At 36.3% G+C, this 27,791-nt stretch overlaps 6 protein-coding genes across 6 annotated transcripts in view; 2 read left to right on the forward strand and 4 right to left on the reverse strand.

The window, feature by feature from the left end:
- The first annotated feature begins 539 nt into the window (after positions 1–539).
- Positions 540–3,769, forward strand: LOC144848617 (mammalian ependymin-related protein 1-like). The gene is made up of 4 exons (XM_078705438.1): positions 540–695; positions 1,112–1,350; positions 2,284–2,492; positions 3,191–3,769. The coding sequence occupies exons 1-4, from the start codon at positions 681–683 to the stop codon at positions 3,451–3,453; spliced, it is 726 nt and encodes a 241-aa protein (XP_078561564.1). The 5' UTR covers positions 540–680; the 3' UTR covers positions 3,454–3,769.
- Positions 3,770–4,309: 540 nt separating this feature from the next.
- Positions 4,310–7,141, reverse strand: LOC144855738 (uncharacterized). Its single transcript, XM_078713694.1, has 7 exons — positions 6,758–7,141; positions 6,142–6,315; positions 5,535–5,611; positions 5,287–5,400; positions 4,965–5,132; positions 4,694–4,787; positions 4,310–4,594 (listed from the first exon to the last, which is right to left on the reverse strand). Exons 1-7 carry the CDS (start codon positions 6,954–6,956, stop codon positions 4,326–4,328), a joined length of 1,095 nt encoding a protein of 364 aa, XP_078569820.1. The 5' UTR covers positions 6,957–7,141; the 3' UTR covers positions 4,310–4,325.
- Positions 7,142–7,206: 65 nt separating this feature from the next.
- On the forward strand, positions 7,207–9,576 carry LOC144848746 (small ribosomal subunit protein eS27-like). The gene is made up of 4 exons (XM_078705634.1): positions 7,207–7,297; positions 8,140–8,248; positions 8,632–8,742; positions 9,328–9,576. The coding sequence occupies exons 1-4, from the start codon at positions 7,292–7,294 to the stop codon at positions 9,354–9,356; spliced, it is 255 nt and encodes an 84-aa protein (XP_078561760.1). The 5' UTR covers positions 7,207–7,291; the 3' UTR covers positions 9,357–9,576.
- Positions 9,577–10,375: 799 nt separating this feature from the next.
- On the reverse strand, positions 10,376–11,476 carry LOC144855826 (uncharacterized). The gene is made up of 3 exons (XM_078713804.1): positions 11,395–11,476; positions 10,797–10,915; positions 10,376–10,545 (listed from the first exon to the last, which is right to left on the reverse strand). Exons 1-3 carry the CDS (start codon positions 11,462–11,464, stop codon positions 10,405–10,407), a joined length of 330 nt encoding a protein of 109 aa, XP_078569930.1. The 5' UTR covers positions 11,465–11,476; the 3' UTR covers positions 10,376–10,404.
- A 369-nt stretch (positions 11,477–11,845) lies between these two features.
- On the reverse strand, positions 11,846–13,261 carry LOC144858967 (uncharacterized). Its single transcript, XM_078715139.1, has 3 exons — positions 13,167–13,261; positions 12,503–12,663; positions 11,846–12,048 (listed from the first exon to the last, which is right to left on the reverse strand). The coding sequence occupies exons 1-3, from the start codon at positions 13,216–13,218 to the stop codon at positions 11,872–11,874; spliced, it is 390 nt and encodes a 129-aa protein (XP_078571265.1). The 5' UTR covers positions 13,219–13,261; the 3' UTR covers positions 11,846–11,871.
- Positions 13,262–18,216: 4,955 nt separating this feature from the next.
- The window catches only part of LOC144835855 (uncharacterized), a 108,905-nt gene continuing 99,330 nt past the window's right edge, over positions 18,217–27,791 (reverse strand). The window contains exon 104 of the mRNA XM_078690975.1: positions 18,217–27,707. Within this exon, the coding sequence (XP_078547101.1) occupies positions 19,541–27,707 (8,167 nt within the window). The 3' untranslated portion in view covers positions 18,217–19,540. The remainder of the gene's footprint in view (positions 27,708–27,791) is intronic.

The raw sequence follows: 27,791 nt of genomic DNA on the forward strand, positions 1-27,791 counted from the left end.
TTATTTTGTGTATAAGTTAATGCGGCATATATCAGTGACGCCGGCGTCGTTCCTCATATAGGCCTACCGCGGTATCTAAAATCAGTTAAAACAATTATTTTGTGTATAAGTTATAATGCGGCAGATATCAGTGACGCCGGCGTCATTCCTCGTATACCGCGGTATCTAAAATCAGTTTTATTTTTAAATCAAAAAGTAATTGTATGCCGAACGTGGCGTGATATATATAACAATCGATCTGCTGAGACCAACAGACAAACTGACTGACTATAAACAAATAAAAAAACTCGTTTGCAATACATTGAACTTCCAGAACAATAGATCATTAGACCTATATTTTGGAACTGTCCCAAGTGCGGACACATTTAAATACAATTCCCGCAGATTATCACTGTAATATATTTGATCTGTACACCATAGACAAAGATATATAATATTGTACAATGATTATCACATCCGATAAACCTGTAACTATATACAAATTATACATTACCAATACGAAGTTCAGACCTTGTAATGGAGATACAAGATTATTTTTATTTGAGAAAGACAACAGGTCACAGAAACAGATTATATGCAAATGACGGAACAAGGTCCGCTGCTGTTGATATAAATTCAAGTTCCGTAAACATTTTTCATTTATTTGTTGGTGAAAGGTGCCCGAGAAAACATCGAATACAATGACTACTATTAGGGTAAGCTTTTATCGTTCTAAAATTGTCTTTTTTAATTATTTTTTCTGTTAAACACGTCGCAGAAATTTAATTGTTTCAATGTGCGGCCAATCTTTATTGCAATTTATCTTTTTATCGGAAATTTAAAAGAAGAACTTCAAACGACTTTTCTGACGATTTTAACGTTACAATCATTACCTACTAAACAAATCGACTACTGCAACTTAGTTTTATTTACCTAGATAATTGTGACTTTTACCGTTGACGAAAAAGCTTGCGTTGTCAACGTTTTCTATTCAAATGATTTTCTGTTGAGCACAATCCGTTTAAAATGTACAATTCGAAGACAAAAAATACTCAACGAATATTTATGCTGCCAACGAAAGTTCCAAATCGCATACGACAATTGCTAATATTATTTTTGTATTCGTTTACAGACCATTCTATTTTTAGCTGTTTGCATTGCAGCAGCATCGAGCGCGGTATTGGTAACGACGACCGCACCACCGACTACACCATCGCCGAAACCATGTACATCTCCTCCAAAATGGGAAGGACGAGCAAGTGAATATGACCATAAACAAGGAATCAACAATCGATTTTTGATCAGCTTTGATGGCGAATCCAAAATGAAGAGATTCATCGAGGAGAGAAAATCGTTCATGCCCGGAAAGAGGTAACCTAATAATTAGAGGCTGGGTTCCCCACCTGTGAGTGAGTTGACCAATCGCAGTTCAGATGATTACTCGCGTCGTGATTGGTCAAAATACTTTACGTTCTTGCGTATAGACACATACAATATGAAATGACTTTTTTTGCAGTGTAGTGATCTTGATTGTTTTTAATAACTAGATTTAAGACGGATATAATTATATTTTGGATGTACATAGCTTTACAAAATCCGATCTTAACTAGGTAATTCAGAGTTTTTCGGAACTAGAGATAGATGCCATATGTTGCATCACGTCTGGCCGGATGAAAGGGGTTACCTGTACATCTATAGATGTTGTGCCGCTGCACAATAATTAAAAGATGAAGATGTTAGCAAAATGACCAGCTACAATAACTTTGGCTACATGCAGTGTTTGTTGAAGGCATGGTGAAGTACATTTGGTACATGTCTTGAACTGTTTTGGTGTTGCACATACTTTTGTGTTATGTTCCTGTGCTTGGAGGATGGCTGTAGTTGATGAAGGATTCAACTATGAACTTGTCTTGACGAAAAACATAAATAATAAAAATCGTCCTAAATATTAAAAACCTAACCCTCTAAATAATCTCTCTCAAACTAAAAAAATCTCAGTAGAGAATGATATAGCCTCAATACAAGCCCACTGAGAAATTCAAAAGCCCCTATCATATCAAATTAGGTTATACAGTATATATATATATAATAATGATTACTAAACTAATTAATAACCGCACAATAATATATAATATATACAACGCGAGTTTCCGGTCAGGAAAATAAAGCAGATGCTAAGTTAGTGACGATTATCGGTAACATGTGACACTGTATTACAGAATGTGCCTATGAAACTGGGCAAATAAGTTCATATGCGGGGATACAGTAGAGAAAATCATTTATTTATATATGCTTTTTTAATAGATTTTTTGAATACATCCAGGACTACACAAAGAATATCCAATACAAGATCAACAAGAGCTACAACCAATGCACCGTTGATAAGCTGAATAGCCCATGGCAAAACCATACCATCCCGGTCAATGCTACCCTGGAGGACCAGTACACCATGGGTGATGTTTCGGAACAATTTCAGGTGCAGGAGTGGTCCGACAGAATACCTGGACATAAGAGTAGGTTCACACTAGATTTAAGCTTTGTTCACATTAGGAGGTGAGCCGAAACCCAAACGAATTGACCAATAAGAAGCGATGAATTATTTGAACCGTCGCTTATGATTGGTCTGAACATAAGATATTATAGTTCACTATATAATATCTCTATGGTCTGAATTCGTTTACGTTCGTCCGTGTGTGAGCCAAGATTTATGGGCGATGCTATGATTTTATGGTACAAGAGTACGGATGAAAAAAAAAAAAAGGAACCGTACATTAAATAATACGACGCGTAAAAAGAGTTCGTATATCCATATACGCCATATTTTACGGTAGTCGTTGTTGTACAGATATACATAGGAAACGCGTTCGACGAAGAACAGTGTAAACAAATATCAACATTTATCTGTGTTCACTTAAGCTCTGTCTACACTTATCAAACTAGTTTGACAAAAACGTGTGATGTGCCCAAATATGGTAGTGATATGCCCCAATATGGTAGTGATATGACATCATCATGTCCATATATGGGCACATCACATTTCTTGGTCACCTAAAGTTTGATTTAATCATGGAGGAAATAGTCTCCATAATTTAACCATACAGACATTACAGTGAACTATGATATTGCACGTCATATTATTAAGCAGAGACCTGAGTTTTTCCCATCTATCATATTTTCTCATTTTACATTGCGTATAATTATCTATTTCCAGAGGAAGCATGGATTGGCGCCTTTACGGTAAAAAATTGCTGGCCCGTCTTTGAGGTGTTCACCTACAACGACCCAGAAGACGAGTACAGTGTGTCCACCTCAACCCGGTTCTTTGACCTGACCGTTGGAATTAAAGACATGAGTGTGTTTACGCCGCCAGACATCTGTAATAAGGCTCTAAAGGAATTTGAGGAGAGAGATGAATCTTTCGTTAACAATGTTGTAGAATTTTTCAAGAAAATGTTTACATCCTGGTCAATTTAGGATTAAATGAATATTCATATATACAGGATTAAATGAATATTCATATATAGGATTAAATGAATATTCATATATAACCAAATGGTATATTAATGTTAGTACCATTGTGATCACATTTGACATCATAATGTGTTTGGATTTTTAAAAAATAATTTTAAAAATCAATAGTAACCTTCACCAACGTTAAGCAGATATACTGTATTAATGTGTAGTGTATTCATAATAAAAAAAAAGATAAAATGATAAAATGTCTGTTTTGATTTTTTTTTATTTTGCACTCGTGACAATGCCAAGAATTATAATTTTTTTATTACTTATGCTTGCTTCTCACTAGGACGCAACGCAAGCGACTTGACCAATGAAAAGTGACGCATTGAATAATTTATCACTTGTGATTGGTCAAATCCCTTGCATTGCGTCATTGTGCTGCGTCTCTAGTGGGAATCACGCGTTACCACTTGGATGTAACACTAGGATGTAAGCGCACTGCAAGTAAGTAATTGAACCAATCACGATGCGGCGGATCATCCGAACTGCCGCTTGTGATTGGTCAGCTCACTTGTGTAGTACCGTGGAGTAATAATTAGAAGTACTCCATGGTAGTACCTACATTGTTTTGTTCCATTCAAGTTTTTTGAGTAATTGAGCTTAAAGCTTGGTTCCCACTAGGAATGTAAGAGCGACAGTGCGAATAATAGATCGCTTGTGATTGGTCAACTCGCTTAGTTGCATTACGTCCTTGTGCTGCGTCTCTAGTGGGAAACGAGGACAAAGACTTTTTTGTAAATTTCAAAATACTGTATATATAATAGTGAATGTATTTTTGGAATGCGTATGGTATAAAAACTTAACAATACTATTACAATAATTAGTCTTTATTTCTCATCCAGTACCCTTGCTATAATAAACGATTTACCATTCTTTTCAACCACATTACAAGTGTCAAGGTAATTTGCATTAGATGCATGTGTCTGTTTAAATAATGTATCTTTATCTGCATCAGACCCAGAATTGACAGTTTTTGAAAGTTTATGAAAGTAGTCCCTGGGAGCAGGCGTAGTAATCTGGAAACTAAAGCTGAGAGAACAGCCCTTCACCACCTCAGTGTGGTGCCTCATTCCAACATACCAAAAAAGTAATTCGCCTTAAAAATGAACAATAGTGATTTTTTTTAAATAAAATTAACACAAAAAATGCAAATAGGTTATTGTTTTAGATTTAAGAAAATTTGTCTAGTCCTTACCTGGATATAAAGTAAATACAATTGGCTTGGACCATTTCAATTCTCCCTCTTCTGAGATTGGCCATGACAGACTCCAATTCTTTACCCCAGAAAACTGCAACAATATAAGCAACATGTGTAGTAGTGTTGTAATTGTTTTTGTTAGTTTTCATTTATCAGACTATTTTGTATATCTCAGAGCAAACATAATTTCTATATTTTATATGCAAATGAAAATAAATGGAAGTAATTTTCCACTGATGAATGAATGAAAGAAAATTTAAATATTCACCTGTGCAGATATGAATGTGTCACATGTTTCATCCAGGTGGGGTGAGACACCTGTGTTCTCAGTTCCGATAAAAATATTCAAATTTGGATGTGAAGAATTGATGTGCGGCTCTGCAGTGTAAACATCTTTGAATAAGAAGTAGGGCGCCCTCACATTATTCATCAGTTCCTGAAAGAAATGTAGTGTACATAAATTTTACATAGACAATTAGTTTTGTGTGTACGCACTTTGGTAAATTCTTGATTCAATATCTGAGGGCAGCAAACAGACAATTCAGATACTAATTTAGCATTAATAAAAACTTATAATAATAAATACTTACTTGCATATATTTTAAGTTTTCTGGCGTTTGTAGATTCATGTATCCAGCCATACACTCTAAGCCTTCATATTTGTTTCTTTTATTAATATCTTTTAAAGACATATTCTCTTGTGCCTGAAATATATTAAATGAACATACTTCTATTGCAGTGTTTATACTCAGAATAGATTAATTGATTTCAATATGAACTGAGGTGAGAAGAGAGGATCATACCAACAAAAAGAGAATAATGATATACTGTATCTTACCTGCCAATCAAAATATTTAGCATCAGGATAGTTAGAAATAATGGATTGACAGTTTAGTTCACCAAGCCCTGGCCAGTCTAGAGGGTTGAAAGCAATAAAAATAGAATTGAATGGAAGCATAACAAAATACTCAAGTTCATATACGTTGAATAACTAGTAGACTAGTACTAATGTTTCGTAGTACCGTATATCCTCTGGTATAGCCCCGCCACCCCTTCCTTAAAACATGAAATTGGGCCAACTTTGGGAGTGGGACTATACCCGGGAAAACCTTGGTTCAGGAAAAAAATGATTGGTAAGCATTTATTGTCAAAACTCATATGAACTGCCTAGAGATAGACCTACATCCTGACCAAAAGCGGACTATACCCGGGAAAACCTTGGTTCTGGAAAAAAAATGATTGGTAAGCATTTCTTGTAAAAACTCGTCTGAACTGACTAGAGAGAAGCCTACATCCAGACCAAAAGAGGACTATACCCAAGGATATACCTGTTTGCAAAATCAGACATAAAATAGGGGGTGGGATTAGATCAGAAGTGGGATTATACTCGATGATATACTGCAATCTTTCCTTAAATGTCGTTCTAAACTTTTTTTTAAACTTACCTCTCATTCCATCGGTTACCACAACAGGTTCTCCAGTGTTTACAATGTTTTTAAATTCTTCAGCATTTAAGTTGCTAACTCTTCTAATACTTTTGCTCGAACTCTTGCGGATAAATGCTCTTTCTTCTGCAGCAATCCAATTTGGACATGGTAATAACATTGCATTTAAGACGTCTGGAAAATAATGGACTACATACATTATGGGTTCAATTCAAGATCACTTAACATTTTAAGATAAATAATTATTATGATAATTTGGATGATGTATATAAAAAATTCAATCATAAATAATAAGAAAAACTAAATTTAAAGTTATTTATATAAATGTGATCACCATTAAAAATCAAATAGGCTTGAGCTTTTTATTTATGTACTAATTATTATTTTATTAACTAATTATAAACTTGTCTTTTATAAACAGTAATTACTGTACTTCTGCCACTACTACTGTAGTACTTCACTAGCTAGCGGTTTAGCTACTACTAGCTAGCCTAGTATATTTGATGAATAGGTCTACCTACAGTACTACAACCACAGTTTTGATACTGCCCTTGGAGTTAGTAGTACCTAGCCTAGAACTTACAATCAAAAACGTTTGTTAATATTTGATTTTTACCTTCTTTTAAGTAAGCAAATGTTTCCACAACATCGACACCAATTATGAATGAGGACGTCGAAGCTATAAAAGGTAGTGTGATATTCCAGAATACAAATAATGCGATTGGAAAACTTAGGCCTAGTAATATTGCCACCTTCGGCTCAACTGGTTGGATGTGCCCCGGTTGCAGTGCCGAACTCTTCTTGCCTTTCATCATTGGACTGGGCCTAGCTATTTTCAAACTGGTTATATTCACGCTTATTCTTAAATTAAGTCTAATTTACACAAATCATGACTAAAAACCACTTATACTGGCCTAAACTATCGGAAGTATATACAAATAGACGCTAAAACAACTTTGTATACAGTAAACTTTTGCCGAAACTGAGGAGCCAGCACAACACAAACAAACAAACATGTGTGAAAAAAGATAACGCCCTCATTGTTGACATTCATTTATTTCCACAGAGCATGCGTGAAAGAAATTTAATGGCGGAGATGGTCACGTGACGTACGACCTCTTTCATGTGAATTTCACATTGCGACGCAGTCATGCCAGTAAGTAGGATAAAATTTTACAAATTTAGCACATTTTAAACCCATATTTGTTGATTTTTCTAAGGCCATCATATTTAATAAATGTTACTCTTTCTGTATGTGAAATTACAGCATTAGATTCTTTCTGAAAATGGAGTATAAAATAAATCTTAATGAACATGTTTTAAACTTGTGGTAATGCGTGTTTTGCGCTAGGCTATGCTAGTCATGCTACCACCAGTGTGTGTGGTGATCGATAGGATAGTGCCTTCTCTGTACGTACCAGGCCAGACTGAAACTTCTATCTAAACCTATTTATAAAATAACAAAACATGTGATATATACATTGAGGATCAATCTTTTAAATTTGAACTTTACGAGTTAAATGTTTAGGGCTGGGCCTATATTATTAAAAATAGTTTTCAATTTTAGGCTTGGTTTTATGCTAGAAAGAGGGAGGGCAGCAGATTGTTTATTGAATTGAACAATTTATTGACAATATTTTGGTTGCACAACATGTGGAAATTCCAACCAACCAATGTTGACTTTGATTATCTTTGATATTTTCATCTTTTAAATAGTATTTATCTGACTCTGTTGTTAAAAACAATAATTGTTTAAACTTAAATTAGTGCTCCAGAATTACAAAAATGGTAAGATTAAAGAAATCTGAAGAAATCAGCATTCAGGATGTTACATTTTGTTTTGTACTCCTTTGGACTTTCAAATGAGTTTGTTTGTGTGTACTTGAAATTAGTATGGTGCTTATGTAATAGTAGTACTACTAGTAATGTAGTACTTTTCCGTTTTATTATTTAATAATAATAAATAATCAGTCAAAACTTAATTTTTATTTTACTTAGCTCGCCAAAGATTTGTTGAACCCAAGCCTGGATTGTGAGAAGAGAAGGCACAAGAAGAAGAGATTAGTGCAAAGTCCTAACTCCTACTTCATGGATGTTAAGTGCCCAGGTAAAAAAACATAAATTACTCTGCAAACACCGAAAAAAGAAATCTGATTTCAGTTATATCGGACAAAATTTGTTTTAAAATGGAGTGTACAGTAGATTGTTGGGTGCTACTGTACTTTCCCACCACAATCTCTTGAGCTTACCCAATTTAAAAACATTCACCCGCTGCCAGGCGGTGATGGTGACCGACCCTGAAGTCTTATGCCAATTTTAAGTGTGAAACTGCAGTTGCGCCGGTTGTTGCAGGTTACTTTACTTTCAAATGTGACTTTGTACAACCATTCATCTAACCATCACTACATAAAAAGCTCGAACTAATCACTACAAAAGCTTCTCTAACTACTTACTGTATTACTAATTTGTATATACTTTTTCTTTTTTCAGGCTGTTACAAAATTACAACTGTGTTTAGTCATGCACAGACAGTGGTGTTGTGTGTTGGTTGCTCCACGGTCCTTTGCCAGCCTACAGGAGGCAAGGCTAGGCTAACAGAAGGTAATTTTAAGCACTTTTTATTAACTATTTCTGCTTTAATTTGTAATCTCCAGCTGCCATTTCTTATTTGTACATCTTTGTGAACTCAGTGTTTAACTGAGAATACGAGTTAAGCTCTGTCTACACTATCAAACAAAAAAGTGTGATGTGCCCAAATATGATAGTGATATGACATCATCATGCCCATATAATGGCACATCTCATTTTTTTGTCACATAAAGTTTGATAGTGTAGACAGAGCTTTAAAATAGACCCAATAAAGGGGTTCTTCTGTATACAGATTTTGTATTAACAGCCAGATTTTAATTCTATGTATGTTTTATTGTAATACATTAAAATATATAGACAAAGCTATAGTTGCATATGAATTTCAATTATTTACAAAAATTACAAATTTATGTTGCTTGCAGTTACTGAATTCCAGAAATTGCCAATGTGACTAGTTTGACAAAAAAAGTGTGATATGCCCAAATATGGTAGTTATATGATATCATCATGTCCACATATAGGCACATCACATTTATTTATAGTTTGATAGTGTGGACAGAGCTTTAGTATTTTAACAATGGTGTTTTTTTATTTTAGGCTGCTCCTTCAGAAGGAAAGCCCATTGAGTGAACAACGACTGGGAGAAGGTGTACAGCATGTGTTACATAGACCTAAGGAGCCATTCTCATAACACTTAAAATAGCAGCAACACAACTAATAACAACAATCAGTTGATGGTATAATTATGTAAAATATTAAAAAAATTAAGAAGGCTCGTGTATTTGTTGAATATTCATCAGTTACATTTACAAAGAATTAATAAATGCTGTGAGCCTTTTCCTCAAACTTGTTGTTTTGGTATCTTTTATTAGTCAGCTTTTGATATGCAACAACCTTGGAACAACTTATGTTATGTTCATTCGGGGAAGTTTGGATGCGCTTCATCCTATTATTTCTCGACACAGATTTGTTGGTTTCTAGGTCTCGACGACTGACGACCCCCAATGCGTAGGTCCTTGATTATCGCAGATTGAAAGCAACTTTTGTTAGTCATATCAAAGGTACATATTGTAAATGGTACTTGCAGCCTGCTGGACTGAATTTGCCCACATGTGTGGACGACACATACCACAACTTTCTTCTCCCCCTAAGGGTGTCGAGTGCTGCCACAAAACGGCGTCCGTTCGTCCGTCCACAACGACCGGGGCTGAATGAACCAATACACCGTTGTAACCCCCTACTCTTCTGAAAGATGTACTGGGTTCTTTAAAGTGTGCATGAGCCAGATGTGTACACTGGACCTCCAGTTCTAAGTCAAGTTAAGAACAATTGTCGAGGAGTGCCTTGAACCTGTGCCGATTGTATAGCTATGGTTTGCGGAGCCCCTGCCTCATCCGCTCGAGTCGAGTGGCCGAGCATGATTGGCGAAATACAAAATGTTTGCAGCGACTACATGACTCTGTAACTTGGTGTATATAGAGTTCCAACAATAATAATTTTTCAAAATTGACAGTCATGATTACGATACAAAAAAATGTTAAATTAACTTAAATAATAATAAAGTAAATAATAATCAAACAGAAAAAACTGTTTTTAAATTATTTTATTTCAATTCTGCAGTACCACAAAAATATAGACTTGGTAGGCCTACAAAGAGAAACAACATAACTTGGTTTATGCAAGTGAACGTCCTATCTTGACGACGCACGACACAATCACAGTAATGGCCATAAAAATCTCTGCCATAGCAAATGACGCTATTAAGATTCGATTCATTTTTTTAAAACGATTTTCAACATCTTCAACGGTTTCTTTCTAAAAAAAAAGTTTGAAAAAGAACATGGCAAATAAATATATTGATGTTATTAAAGAAAAGTGACTGGGAAGATTGGTAACAAACATTAAATAAAGCTATTCTACACTATCAAACTTTATGTGACAACAAATGTGATGTGCCTAAATATGGACATGATGATGTCATATTACTGTTCTATACCATATTTGGGCACATCACACATCACATCTGTCTGTGTAGCTTTAGGCAGAGAAGTGATGGTGTTTTCTACCTGTTTAGTATTTTGTCTATACTGCATGGGACCTTGCTGTTGCATAGGACCTCCCTGTTGATATGGTTGTTGGTACGGTACGCCCTTGGGCTGCCCTACACCGTAACCTGTTGCAGCAGCTACAAACAAGAAATATGCAAATTACAATACTTCTCTGATGGTGGAATATAGCCTCAATAAACAAACATGCCTTTTATTTAGGTCTAGGTCTAACCCTAACTAAAACATGGGCTTGCAAAACAAGGAAGACCAGCACTCACATACATTGATGTACTAGAGACGGATACTGGTATGCAGAGAGAGGAACTGGCTGTTACAATGGCAGATAGGAAGTTATGGAGAAATCTAGTAATATAAGTTCGGGTATGTCCCGGACTAAGTAATGCAGAGAGATGAACTGGCTGTCACAATGGTAGATAGGAGGAGGAATCTAGTAATATATGTTCGGGTATGTCCCAGACTAAGTAATGCAGAGAGATGAACTGGCTGTCACAATAGCAGATAGGAAGTTATGGAGGAATCTAGCCATATAAGTTCGGGTATGTCCCAGACTAAGTAAGTAACCCTAACTAATAGTTACATAAAACAGATGCATTACCTGAATTGACATTATTCAAAATATAACCGATAAACAATATTAATGTTGCTATACCAAGTTTGGTCATCATTATTCTTAGAAACTCTCCGTGAATGTATAGTCTCTCTAATCTGCTACTTTTGCTGTTTTTATGTGTTCTGAGTGTGGTATTGTTGGAGACCAATGTCAAGGCAACGAGTGGTATTCGCGCGCGAGTGCTGCTGTGCGATCATCAACGTATTTGTGCGCTAAACGCGAATATAACCGGGTCATTAATAAGCTCTCTGTCTTACAATATCAAACTTTATGTGACAAAAAAATGTGATGTGCCCATATAATGGACATGATGATGTCATATCACTGCCATATTTTGCCATATCACTACCATATTTAGACGAAAATTATTATGAAATACAAACAGAAAAGACAATGTTGTTATAAATACTGTTTATTTAATCTTTAGCAGGTTTTTTTTTATGTGTAAATGTAAAAAAAATGTTAAAGCATCTGCATTCCTTGCTGCATTCCTTTGTCTGCTTTGAACAGGCAAAACTTGACGAAACCAGTGGTGAAGATTGTCGATAAAATAAAGACGAACAGGAAAATGAAAAATCGCTTCGCAAATTTCCGTCGAAGTGGACCTTTAATTTCCCTTACTGTTTTCTGTCGTGGAGGCTGTGATTAGAAGAGATATAAACAATTATTATTTAAAGAAACATGATTTGGAATATCATTACTAAAGGCCACCCCAGACAGCGTCGTACCCGGCCGAGGAGGCGGGAGAAAATGAAACATGTTTAAGTTCTCCCGATGACCTAAAAACTACGTCTGAATAGTCTGATTAATTAATTCAGCACCGATGCTGTCTGAGTTGGCGCCCTTTACAAAAGGTGGTTCCAACTACTGACGTCAGATACGGCATAGAGATTGGATACGGTAACATAATGGTTAAGAGTGTACAATATTACATTCAAACTACATTAAGATGCTGAATACTGTGTATTAGTAGACCATTACTTCAAAATATTACAATTGACTATTAGTATTATGGATAATAACTTGTAAACAACATTTTGCCTCCAAAATCTCCCCACACCAACCCCCCATAACATGAATCGTTTGGCCTTACTCTTGGTTGGTATCCAACATTTCTTGGTTCCCGCTGCAGAATCATGTTGTTCGTAATGTTAGTCATCATGGTTTCAGGCGTGGTTGTTCCATTGTTTTCAAGACGTAGACCTATGGCATCATTCTCATTGTCAATCGCTGCAAGAGGTCTTGCAGATGCGACTGTAGAAAACACAAAAATTATACTCTTTTGACTTAGTGGCCAGGTGTAAAACAAAATCCAACGATACCAAACACTTGACGAGAGGGGGTATTCACATCATTGGACGACGGACGTGGTATATATAGAAATTAACAATTCGCAAGTTTGTGTTGACAGAGTATTAAATTAAAAAAAATGAATGTTGGCATTAATAATGTGATTAACTAAATAATTACATAAATAAAACAGTAGCAGTGATAGTAATAATTTATTACGGAATAATATTTAATATACTGTAATTAATAATACACTTTATTAATTAGTTTTAATTTGCATTTAGCTAGAGCTTATCATCACAGCATAATGACCTACTTAGGCAATAGATATCTCTATGCTTAGGCCTATTATTATATAGTTTGGTAGGCCTACTATTACACAACTAGTATAGGCAAACACAAAGCGCATTCATTCTAAACGGCTCTATTAATAAATAAATTATTTAATTTAAAGTGTTTAAACTAACCTGTAAAAACCAATACAAAAACTGAAAATAAAAACATGGTTCTTGAATCCATAATACACTGTTTTTAAAGATATTTTTACTAGTATTGAAATGCGATCGTTATGAATACTAGCTGTAAACCTGGTAACAGATGACGCGCTCATACTATCACTAAGCTACTAAGTACGCGCGCGTGCGTGTTACGCTTGTACTTTACGCGCGTACTTAATTACAAGATACCTACATTTTAAGTTTTACAAAAATTGCCATTGGCTTGCCATAAATAAAGCTCTCTGATTGGCTGAAATATTTGTATCGTTTGCTTCCCAATAAAATGTCGCTCATGCAAGCGGTATGTAAAACGATCTTTTATCGTACACGATAGAATCGTATGCTGTAGTTATCGTCCTAGTGTGAACGGCGGTTTCTATCACGTATCGTTATAGTTATCGTCGTGGTGTAAACAGGTCTTTAAGCTAAGTATAACGAGAGGCAAGCAAGACTAACTCTTTGGTTCATAGCTTGAAACACAAATATATTTCGATAATTATATTTCATTTTAGGCCGCCTAAAGAGACATTTTCACGTCGTCGGTTTGTCTGTATTGTCACCGACTCTTCTTCTTCGTCGTCGTCATTTTCCTCATCATAATGACTAAATTCAAATGATGAGTATTCCATGCTCAGCGATTCTGGTAAAGATGATTCAAACAAACTAGCCGAGCCATCGTCTGGCCAAACTTCGGTCGCTTTGTTGTCGTTTATCCAACCAAATATCGAGTTGCATAGCGTTCTGCCTTGTTCGCACGAACACAGCAAGCTACCTCTGAAGAATCGTTCGTTAACCTGGAAACGAAAGTTAAACGTGTTACGGAATCTAAATTATAAATAGACAATAAAAACGGTTTTTAATAATACCCACTGTGAAAAAACGGAAGTTAAACGTGTTACGGATTGTAAATTATAAATAGACAAAAAAGGAAGTTTTTAATAATGCCCCACTGTGAAAATTGAAGTGTACACTCCCATAATAAACAATGAACAATGGGTTGTGGTTAGAGCGCAAATCAACATACAGGAGGAAAACATGCCATGTCTATTAGGCCTATATCTATAATAGATAGGAAAATAAACCTAGACCCCAGTGGCGGATTTAGGCTAAAAATTGGTGAAATGAAGGGCTGAGCTTAATTTGATGTCCTATATTTTGAATTACAATTTGCGAAATTTAGTGGGGAGGGGTGGATCCTCAAATATGTGTGTAGTCTATTAGTTAATGACTACAGTATGTTTCTACACTAATAAACATGGTCCTATATAAATTATAACATCAACGTCATCGTCTTTTTCATGTAATCATCCCCACTGTCTTCGACATCGTCTAGGCCTCCATCGTTTTGCTTATAACTTTTCGTTGATTTTATCACAGTACATAATCTCTTCGTATTCGTTGTGATCAGCATGTTTTATCACCATTATTGTCATAAAAGTAATTAATTTTTGTTCAAAGGTTCTCTGAATAACACCTGGCATTATTTTGCCTAGCTGGATACTAGTACCCTCTATAAAGCACTGTGCCCAAATATGGTAGTGATATGCCCATATGGTAGTGATATGCCCATATATGGTAGTGATATGTCATCATCATGTCCATATATGGCCACATCACATTTTTTCATCACACAAAGTTTGATAGTGTAGACAAAGCTTAAAGATGTATTGTCCCTTGAAACACAAAAAAATGAAGGTCAGAATATTCTAAATTTAAATTGGCCATATCAAAGTAATGTTAAAGTTATTCACTTTAAGTCGAAAATTCGAGCCAAAAACAACAATTTTACGTAATTAACAGCTAAATTAACTTGATTACATTTCTTCTGGAAAATCATCGCGAGCGAAAGTAAACAAAGATTTCAAACCATGATTATACATTATGCATGATGCTAATTAGGATTGTTTACAACTCGTCACGGTTGAGAAGGTGTTCTCACACAGATCGCGAGGAAGTTTTATGATTATGCATACAGAGTAGCCAAATAAGCGTGTTGCATTATGAGATATGTTTTGATCGAAAACTTTGACTGGAAGTCAAAGTTATTTTTTGAACCAAAAAACGTCTGTATTTCAGTTAAATGATTTTTTTTTTCGACTAATTTTTAGTGAAAGTTAATAACTATTATGATACTTCAAAATGACCCACTTTTTTTCAAAATCTTTTATTTTTTATTTTTTTGGAATTTGACAAAGGGACAATACATCTTTAAGTTGAAATCTTTAAAAAAATAAAATAAAAAGCATACACACTTACACCATGGAAGACTCCTCTGTGTACGCATCCACATTCAAATTTCGTCACACATCTATCATCAACCGTTAGATACGTATCTTCTCCATTCCTTTGTGGACACTGGCAACCCGGATGACAAACACTAGTACATTTACGTTGGTCTAACAAGTTCTCTCCGTAGAACAACTCTTCACATGTTGTCTGTAGGCCACAGTTGCGATGACAGGCAGTCCGTTCCATATCTCCAGCGCAACTTATTTCATTACTTGTTGTACTATTATAATCTGTCGAGAATATGAAATTAATATCTTTAGTTGACATTGCATTCTATTATATTATAATTATATTTATTGTTAATAAAACGTAATATACCTATATTAATTTAATTACTAGGCCTAAATTCAGATAATCGAGGATTGACTGGTGTTGAAATTTTAATGTACTTAAGCCTATTGACTAAGATTATACACCGAATAATTTTCGACTTAATAGTACCAAGGCAATGTAATAAAAATGCTGAGCTTCGGAGATCAAACGGTTTATCTGTGGCTGCGACACGACGATCAATATGTACATTGTACAGTACTGTTGGTATTTGTCGCAGCCAGACATAAGATCAAAGGACTGTTACGAGTTCCTATCTTGGCAAGGCGAGCTCAGTGTCCTGTTTTTAGATTGCCTTGTTAGTACAAACATTTTGAATGCGGCGACTACACATAAAGAAATCAGATACATAGATTCACCAAGTCATGATTAAATATCATATCATTTAAATATTATACTCAATATAAATACCAGGGAAGAAGGAAATATAATAAAATATGCCTACAGCTTTTCCTGTTGGACGATACGGTGCTAAACCTCTGAAGAAGATTTATTCTGCATTTTGTAAATTAACTACACTAATAATAAATTACTATACTGAAAATACTAAAAGTAATAACTTACGTATTGGTATAGCGAATCCAGTTGAAATCCGTAAATAGAAAGTAACATATAGCAGCAGCAATAGAAATACATTACAAGATTGCGCTAACATTATGTGTCCTACTTCCTATAATGCGCTCGCTCAAAGAATATAAATAATGTTATTCTCGCTACTTCACATTTCATTATCCCACATGATCAAAGCAACATGGTTTATAATGCCGATTTTTTAGATGATTTATAGGGACTTTATTTCCTACTCAGGATGATTAAACATTTGATATCAACCAGTTGGCGTACTAATACGAGATTGCAAGTATAAACCAGAGAGGTATATAACACGGCCTGTGATTGGAGCATGGAGTAATTATTACTCCATGATTGGAGTTACTGTAGCAACGATTACAGCGATTTACGTCATGAAAAAAAGTGAAACTTTGTGCAAATCACTCGTGTTACTACGAATAATGTAAAGTTTGTTCGGGCGCTATAAATTATGGCAGACGTTGTAAGCTAGTTTAAGAGTGGAGATAAAGTGGCTCTTTTTGCATCTTTATGGGTAATAAATAGGGTTTAACGACATTCGTCTGTTGGTCGATTAGAGTCAGGTCGGTTCACAAACTCACCGTCCTATAGACAGTTAGCATTTCCGCTGAACACCGGTCTTTGGATGTATATCATGGCTGGGTGCGCCAAAGGAAACTACTGACTACTGTACATTGTAGGCCCTCCTTCAGGTCTCGCATTTAAAACTATAAACCGTAAAAAAAAAACCTATAAAGGTAAGTAAAGCTCTGTCTACACCATCAAACTAGTTTGACAAAGAAAGTGTGATGTGTACAAATATGGTAGAGATATGACATCATCATATTTATATATGGGCACATCAATTCTTGTCGCATAATGTTTGATAGTGAGGTGTAGACAAGGCTTAAGATGACGTTGTTAAAAACACTGTAGTAGGATTTATCATGTAGACGCTCATTCTGAAACAGCTTTGAATTAATTGTATTTAAATAAATGTGTTTTTTTCTGTTTTGCTTTCCTATCTTTAAAATTATGAATATTAAATTAAAAGGAAAATTCGATATACCTGAGAACTCATTCCCTTTTCCACGATTACGCACAGCAGTAAATTAATGTGTTGAATAACCACGGCTGACTAAGCGACCACAAACGGCTAAAAAGCACGTATTCCCAAATATACCGTAAGCTCACATCTTTTGGTTATTAAAATTACTAAAGCTTCTATCCATAATGTACTTCTAACCTCTCATAAATAACGTATTGTGGATTTGAAAGTATTATAGGTACGTCGTGGGCGTGTCTGGAATAACATGTTCTTAAAATTAAAGTACAACTAATTTCCAAGTATAGAGAACAAGATAACACGAGAATTTGGAATTGGATCTCCTCTCATTATGATCGCGTAAAGCTCTGTCTACACTATCAAACTTTATGTGATGTGCCCATATGTGGACATGATGATGTCATTTTTGTAATGTATTTGTAAATTTATATTTTAAGTAAGGGTGCCACAGATTAAAAGCTTTGCTTGCTTGTGGTTATCCTGTTTTTCACACTTTATTGTACTTTATTTTCTTTTTTTTAAATATATTTTTATGAATTTTGTGTGAAAAATAAAGAATCAATCAATCAATCAATATCACTACCATATTTAAGCGTATCACTACCATATTTGGGCATATACACTAAAGTTTGATAGTGTAGACAGAGCTTTAGATATGTTCAATAATCGTATGCATTATGTAGGCCTATATAAAATGACATGCTAAGTATAATTAATGTAATGGCATTATAAGAAACATACCGTAGAATTACATTCTGTGTATTTAATTTGAAAGCGATGGATACAATAGAATATTAAAAGAAACTTAATTATAGCTACTTATACTAATCAACAATAAACTGAATACTATTAATTTAAAATGCTATACACGAGTAATGTGTGAAGTGCAGGAAGGGTCAATTTTATATTACAAGACATTTTTACTTATTGTAAATGTTTCTAAGTTACCGTTTTATCATTATCATACCTAATCACAATTGTTAATAATGAACCGTTTAAGGCTCTGTAATATAAATGTTCTCTGTATACTTAATTGTGTTATCATATTTATATTTTAACCCAGTACCAACATCATTTAAATATCCATTGTTTATCATTATGTACAATAAAAGTGGGCTGTCCCCACAAATGAGAAAAATTGGGTTTTTTTTTTTAATATTTAGCTCTAACATTTTTCTTTCGGGTTAATCTTCTTCCTTTTACAAAACAAAATGTTTTTTCTATATTATAAAATGTTAGTTTCCTAGAATTACCTTACAACAAATATAATAATAAACGTTTGCTATATTTACATTTGTCTCTGCTATATGATACCTGAAATCAAAGAAAGTTTATCTCAATTGAATACACACCGCACAAAAATATAATTGCATCTAGAAGTGAAAGAAATTATACTTAATTACTAAAAACGTATAATGGTATTTTATACCTTAAAATAACAAGTACATTTAACATATATATTCTTTTAAAGTATATACATAATTTTTAATAACCATTCGACAAGCGTTTAAGATTTTACTTGTACATCTTGGTTATTTTTTTTTAATTTATTTTAAAGTGCAAGTAGACTATAATAAAATTATTTTTAATAAAAAGTTCGAAACAACATAATTAAATAATTTCATACATTGAATGCACTGGTAATCACTGACAACCAAGTAACCGCCTTATTTTTTTTTCATATAATATGCTTGCTTATTTGTTTATGTATTGTCCTGTCATTGTCATGTTTTTATTGTCATTGTTCGTTTTAAGTGTAGCCATAAAAATGAGCTTTGCTCTTTTGGTTTTCCCCTCCATTTTTGCTTTATCTTAACCACTCATCAAACTATCTTATATGCAATTAGGAAAAAAACTTGAAATTCGAAATTTAAACTTGAATATAACTGAACATAAACGAAAATATACCGTTTCAATTTAATTAATTAAATTTCAGTAAATCACCGGGCGGTTTAGAATTAATGTTCTATGCCTAATGTGTTTATATATATATATTTTAATATTTTTGTTTTAAAATAATTAATTTTTCTTTTATTGGCGAATTGACTTTTATCGTTATTTACATGTAAGGAATATTGATTTGTGTACTATACTAATAAAAAGGTTCGGTTGGTTCTCTAAAAGTCATCATTGGGATTGGTGTTGGGGCACCATCTTCATCGACCATTATGAAATCTCCATTATCATTATGTTCTTCTCCCGAGGCGACATAAGCACGGAACATTTGTCTCTCTTCATAATTCGAAATCGTCTCTTCGCGATAACTCAAATTCATCTCTTCGCGATGACTCAAAGTCGTTTCTTCTTCTCCGTAAGCTAACCTCACAGCGGACTGTGTTCTACCACCACCAGTTCTGCTACTATCTAATTTCTCCGCATCAATCCTACGTTTTCGGTAACGACAGTATATAATGAAACAAATCCATGTCATTAATACGACAAAGAAAAGTATTGGTATCCACAACCACCACCACCATTGATTATTTTCGTCTACGGGCTCGCATAATAAACTGTATCCCTGCTCACAGAAGGCTGAAGTGGATAACTGTAGCGTTCGTTGACAGAAAAACGCAAACATAGTCGATGACACGTCCGCATGATCTAGCCTCTGTGACACTGCAACATCTGAGATGCAGGATTCGAAGAAGAATTGCCTTGTACTACGTAATTCATCGCACTCGGTAAACAGTATTCCTGTGTAAAAGAGTTCATAGCATGTTGACATTGCCATCTCTCCATATGTCTCATTCGTAAACTCAGGGATGTAGTTGCGTCGGACGGATATGGGAGCGTTAGACGCTATCCACATATTAGAGTTCATAACATAACCAAGAACTTCATCTCCTTCCATTGGTAAATGCATAGTTGTATTTCCGAATCCTTCATTCAATGGAATATTCATTATAAGCCCATCGTCTTCTATCTCAGTCTGTCTGTTTATGTTTACAGCAATGTCAGACGCAGTCCTACAATATCGCCAAAGTGAAACACTGTCTATAGTTCCCTGGAATTGATTCAACCCGATGTCAATGGACTGACCAATCACAATTGCCGTGGAGAGCCTTACGTTCACAGCCGTATAGATGTTGAATACTGTAAAAACTCTGTAGTTATTTCCGTAGCAGGACACTGAAACTCTTCCATCGAAACTTCTCCATGTCAGAGAAATAAATGTCCAGTTACCACTATCAATAACAATATCGGTTGTAATTTCTATGTCATCAAATTTAATAAGAAGCTGGCCTCCTGCAACAAACTGTATAACGATTCTTGTGTCTGTTGTAAATTCCAAAAGTGTCTGCGATTCAGATGGCACCTCCTGCAGAATGAACCAGACATCCAGCGTAAATTCATGTAGTTCCCAGACGTTGACGGAAACGAATGACAAACGTTTTTCGTAAAAACGTAACGCATAGCCAGGAGACTCAAACGTGACGTTATCAAATCTACTCTGTAGGTTATATCTATCATTATCATCGATCTGTAATAAACGTAATACTGTTACGTCCATATACGTCTGCGAAAGAACGTCAGTTGCAAAGTCGGTACCAGTGACGTTTGCAAGGTTCAAGTCGTTGAAAGGGTCCTGATCATATGACCCAATTAACATTCCGTTAACGTGTTCAATATCGAGTTCAAATATACAGGACATGACGTTCGCTTCAAGTACAACCAAAACACTAAAAGTGTCACTAACTGTGATGTTTATCAAATTGAGTTCATACCAATTTACACTAATACTTCCAGTGAGCTGCTCAAACTCTCCAAATGTTATTCGCGCCCACTCTTTGCCGCTGTTTTCATAAACAATCAACTCTGTTGACGATCCGTATTCAACACTAACAGAAAGCCCAAAGGCCCCGCTTAAAATCATCAACTCCGTCATCATAAGGCAATTAATGTTTGAGTTGCATTGCTGAAATATCGCATGGACAAATACATCTTCAAATTCGAATAGTTTCGTTACTCCGGGAACACCAATACGCACACTTGCACCGTCAACGGTGGTCAAATGCAATTCCCCGTAGATGATAGCGATTCCGACCGACGGATGTTCACCGTTAATGTAACTCACAGCGCAATCACTCGCCATCCACCCAGTAGTACACACGTCACAGCTGTAATTCGCAGACGATTGATTGTTAAATCCAAGCCAATGCGAGTCACACAAACATTCTCCAGTTGTTACATTGCATGTTCCGTGCCCTGAACACGGCTTAATAGTACCACCAGGACATGGGTGTCCACAATCAATACCCCAGTATCCAAACTCGCACACGCATACGTCTATGTCTGTCGGATCTCTCGTTCCAAAAACACACGGAGTTGTACAATCAACGCCAATCCAATCTGGGAAGTGTCTGCCGAGGAAGTCATTACACAGGTGCCTAGCTGGTGAGATGGTGACGTCATCAATTTCTAGAATACACAGTTCAGCAAACGCTACGGTCGCCTCGATCGCAGCGCTGAGCTCAAGATGGAATGATATATCACGGACACATTGTAAGTAATACGCATCAACAGTTGCTTGTCCAAAATAGCTTAGAAAACGATCTTCAACAGCAAAGCCAGTTACAAAGATAGCGCTACATTTGCCAACCGCAGCATCCTCCAGTGTCTGGTTGAAGAATTGTGGGAAATCAAGCAACGGTTGTCGTCCGAGTGGTAAATCATTATCAGCAATTCCCCACACTGGACTATTCCATTCAGGTAAATACAATGGCGAATTGTTTATCAAATCGTACAAACCACTTTCTCCATTAAATAGTTTCCAGACATAAGTGAGTTCTGCTGTATCTCCCATTGCATTCAAATTCCAATTTGATACCACTAAAGATGGGTTTGATCGGCGATTCCAAATTCGTATTTCATCTAATTCCCCGACAAACGGATCCGATGGAAGGATTGGTACGTCGTTTGGATACACACTGTGCCACTGTCCTAAAGATAAATACCCATTGGTTTCAAATGTATTTTCGGGTAAGGAAATAGCTTTAACACGACCTAATCCATTTTGATCAAAGATATAAACTTCCAGGATAAACGTCTGTTGGTTCCAAACAATTGATATCTGGTTCCATACAAGAATTTCCAATGACATTCCAGTTTCAAATAGTTGTGTTCCCACATATATTGCAACGCTACTTTCGATGTTTACAATGGCAAATACATGTCGAGGTGTTGCGTATGAAAGGATGACGCCGCCATATTGGTATACTCGTAAAGATATCTCCAAAGTGAATAAATTCACTGGTAAATATATTAACTCTGCAGACGAAATCGTGTAATCGTTAAAATAGAGGCAAAGTCCAGCACCCCTTACTGGTAGCAATGAGATATACGATTCGACCGAAGCATTGATGTTGAAGTTGACAACAAAACTAGCTGAATATTGATCAATGAGACTTTGAGTGACATTTTCTCGACAATGATCAGTATCAGTGATGGTACCGTGGCAATTTGATCGTTCGATGTCATCGACCGTATCACAAGATGTTAATAACCCACTTATGTCTACGTCATTACAAATGTCTGATGTTGTGACGTCAAACACAATGTCTAGACGGCCGCGGAAAACGGTAATTTGTACATCGAATGGCAGAGACAAGATTCGTATTCTGTAAGTTATGAGATTAATACGAATAATATACATGTCCTCATTGATGATCGTTCTGTGGTCTAAATTGAGAAGTCTGCCATCCAACCAGAAATACGGTCGATAGCTGGAGAGATCAGTTGCTGAAGCTCGAATGATTACTTGCCTTCCATATGAGTGTAGAATCACTGCGTCAAAACTATCACCAAAGTTATGTCCGTTAGTAGCAACTGCTGATCTGAAGTAAATCGATGTATGTCTAGAGGAGTATAGGTTGTACACGCCATGGATTCTCAGATAGATGGATACCCCATCGAATGTTGTAATTTGATTCCCGCCTGTGATATACGCTACGAACCTATACGACACATGTATGCTACGATATTGATATATAAACAAGGCACAGTCATCTCCCAGCCAGTTTGTAGCACAGACCGAACAACTGTGATCGCGATGCCAGTTGATGTTACAAAAGCACTCTCCATTACTTTGACAGACACCATTGCTGTAACATGGAGTTATTCCGCCACCGGGGCAGGTGTTACTACATTCAGGGCCCCAGTAACCATCAAGGCATATACATGTATTGTCTGCAGTTGTATCGCCAAATAAGCACATATCACACGTTTCTTGTATCCAATCTGGTAAATCAAGTTCGTCAAAAATAGAGCAGAGGAGGCTCGTACCAGCAGGAATACTACCATCTATTGGTCGACAGTAGCGCGTAGAAACGGTATGTAGTACGCCATACGCGGAGTCTAATGATCCCGTTGTATACACAACTTTTAGACAACTCATATAGTAAAATTCAATCATTCCTCGGTCCATACTTGTACATATGTCCTCTAGGCGAATACATATTTCTGCTGCCAGTTGGCTTAAAGTTTCATTATCAAATTGCTGTCCGAACGGCCAACCGTTCACTGTTGGAATATCAATATCAGAGAATATCCAGCGAGGAGGATTCCAGGAATCTGTTGGTAGGATAAGATTATTGCCATTTGCTTGCTCTGAAACTACACCTCCGCTTCCTACGTCGAATTTTATAAGCGTCACCAAGAATTCAGAATACACTGTGATGTCAATATTTATATTTACTGTTTGTTGTATAAACGCAGGGTAGAATGTCGTATTCCATATACGGAATTCTTCAATTTCACCATGGAATGTATAATCCAATATAATAAATTTACTTTGCGTTGTAATTACCCATTGTCCAAATGATAGTATGCCATTTTCTTCAAACCTAACAGGCTCCGTAAGCGATATCTCCGTGCTACTAAATCCAATCGTAGAAACTGTATGATAAAATTGTAAGATGTTGCCCTGACTTATAATAACACAAGCTATGCGATTCCATTCCCCGATTATGAGTGATATTCCAGTGTCGTAACTACGCTCACCAATGATGATTTGCACTGTACCATTTACTACAATCGTAAACTGTGTTGTTAGTCCATACGATAGAATGACTCCGTAGCTGTTCAACGGTTTTACACGGAACTCTATAGTAATATCTGTAGTATTGATGGTTGAAGCAAACGTGAATGTAAAAGGCTCTGATGTTACAGCGTTACCGTTAAAATAGAGAGAGAATATTCCACCAGTGGGTACTAAGACTTCAGTATAGATACCGTATACGTGGACGAAAAGACTGTCTATAATAGTCACATGCCAACTGGACACGAGATAAGAGGTTAATTCTGATTGGCTTATATTTCTGGCAGCATCAAAGTCATCGTATGCAATAAGGCCACCAGCATTGGCTGTAATGTTATCTGGGAAACCAGTTGAAACTTCGATGTATTGACCAACAACCTGGATGGTTACTTCAATATCTACATGTACCGAACTTCTAACAACGTAAACAGTTGGAGACAACACCTCTAGTATCCAGTTAGTCTGTCTTATATACAGCACATTGGTTTGTAATATTATCTCCTCTTCGTTGATCCATATTACAGCTCGTCCTCCTATTTCATACGGAGCATGGAAAGTGAATCTTGTATCCGAGTCCAATAGGAATGCTATTGCATTTATACATACGGCATCACGATAGCATGGTATTTGTCGAATTTGTATATCGCATTCAGAATGCCGGAAGAGATAGAATTCTCCGTATGCTGCAAAGTAGTAACTAATACCCGTAAAGGTAGTATAGTATCCATATAGCGTTGTTAATGACACATGGACGTGTTGGTAGACTGCTAAACTGATGGATACCGTGCAGTCAGCACCATACCACTCTGATGAACACAACGAGCAGTCGTATGTACTATTCCAATTCAATTCACACAAGCAGTTTCCACTCCAGTCACAGACACCATGTCTATTACAAGGATTTTCTGAATCTCCAGGACAAATACCTTCACATGTCTCTCCATAATAACCATCAAAACATTCGCATTTATCATCAGCTTCCACACCAAATATACAAATGCCCTTACATTGTGTACCACGGCGTAAGTCGGTTGCATTTTGACAAAGTGGCCTGGCTGGCCAAGTTGTTAGGTTGAGGTTCAACTGGCAAATATCCGAATAGGCAAAAGCTATCTTAAACGCCTGGTTGATGTCATTTGATACTGACACTTCACGAAGACAGATTGTATAATACATGTTGGTCACTGCGTCGTCGATATTTTGACATTGGTCTGCGATTGGTGACGTCATTAAAACTGTATGACATATCCATCGTGCATGTACTTCTATAGTTATATTTGGAAATGATGGTGTAAGTGGAGGGATTATGTCTTCAGCTGAGCGAGGGGCATCGGATGAAACCCACACTGGTGGTTCCCACGGTCCTACTGGCATCTGAAGGATGTCTCCATGAATATCATCGTAAGTGTACGAGCCTTCACCCTCGTCAAACCGCCAGGAACGCACAAGACCTATACTGTTCACGTTTACATGCCTTGTCCAGAAGTCTGCTATTTCTGATGGATTAAAGACTCTGTTCCACACACGGAAGTCATCAATGTCACCATTAAATGCTGGTAATGGTATCTGGTTAACAGCTGCCGAAATCGGTTGCCATTGGCCAATGGCGAAATAACCCCGTGTTCTGAAGATTCTTGCCGTTACTGCAAAATCGCGACGTTTAACTTGACCTGATGAAAAGATGACGTATACCTTAAGCTTGCCAGTGTCCGAGTAAACAATCATTATTTTATTCCACAGATTCACCTCAAGAGGTATATAAGTGTCGTAAATGTCAGTTCCAATGTGAATCTTCACTGTTCCATGGACATTGAGAATAAAACTGGTATCGTGTACGTAAGACAATACAACACCCCCATCGTTAGAGGGATCTCCACATCTCAACAGAAACTCAAATGTTACATCATAGCCAGTAGTGACAAACAAAACAGTGTTTTGAATATACATAACTGATCTTTTAAACTGCACGTTGTAACCAGCATAGCTTTTAATAATTACATATTGAGTGGAGGTAGATATTATGCTGTCACATGTGTCAACGCCCCAATGATCTAAATAACGAGAAATGTTATCAGATGACGGTGATATCCAATTTCCAGAAGAAGAAAGACTGTCTCTTGTATCCTCCATAAGGAACTTGTACTCATTATTTGAATCGAGTGGAGAGGGCGCTTGAACAGGTACAAGACTCGAGCAGATTCCAATTGTTGCGTTTTCATTTGGTTCCAGCCAAAGATCAGGCTGGATAGAAGTGTCATTACACAGTCCTCCAAAGAGCAGACCAGATGCTATCTCGCAAAACCAATCAGGTACTCTGGTATCAACTGTCAGATATCTACCATCCGTTCTTATGGTAAGTGAGAAACCACTTGGTCCAGTGATAAGAATCTCATTAAATGACAACCGTCGGAAAACATAGCCTGATCCGCCAAACTCAAGTAGTGTGTCAATTGATTGTGGGTAACCATTTACGGTTATTGACATTCCTCCATTATGATAACGTGGTCCTCTAAACACTACTGATGAGAATCCTGTGTGAACGCTACCAAATCGAATGCCAATGTGTCTTATACATGAATACTGTCCATAGCAACGAACATAATGAGCTTGTATTACCAAATCCAGGTGGATCGTTCTAATTAGCGTGTATTCACCAACATGGTAATGTGTAAACGTGTGTCCAGAGAACGTTGTTATCTGAGAGAAACTTCCAATTATAGATAGTCTAATATAAATGTAGATATGCAGATGTCTTGAGGAGTATACAGTGACGCAATCACCACCTGACCATCCATCAGAACAACTACTACAGTCTATCAAAGAGCCTTGCCAGTTCAACGAACAATCACATTGACCTGTGATGACGTCACACACACCTTCATCATTGCATGGGTTAAATGCACCACCGGGGCAAACACGATCGCAAGCAGTTCCCCAGTAGCCGATGTCACAAACACAAATGTTCCGATCTTCCGGGCTGGCATAGCCAAACGCACATTGTATGTCACAGCTGTCCCCAATCCACATTGGGAATGGAGCGCCTGTGAAGTCGTTACACAGTTGTTGAGCAGGCCAATGTGTTAGATTTAATACAACCTGGCAGAAGTCTGAATATTCAATGACAACATCAAGGGCTGCTGCTTGACTGTTTTCAGCTGTTGTTAAAGACAGACAATCCTTGTAGAATTCGTTTGTTAACACTTCACCAAGTGACTGGCAAAAACTAGAAAAATATTATATAAAACAATTACTGTAATATTATAGGTGCATTTAGATATCACACATAGAGGGTCACATCATGTCCATG

This window comes from Antedon bifida, chromosome 1 (genome assembly GCF_963402885.1).
Source record: "Antedon bifida chromosome 1, ecAntBifi1.1, whole genome shotgun sequence".
NCBI classification, from domain to species: Eukaryota; Metazoa; Echinodermata; class Crinoidea; order Comatulida; family Antedonidae; genus Antedon; species Antedon bifida.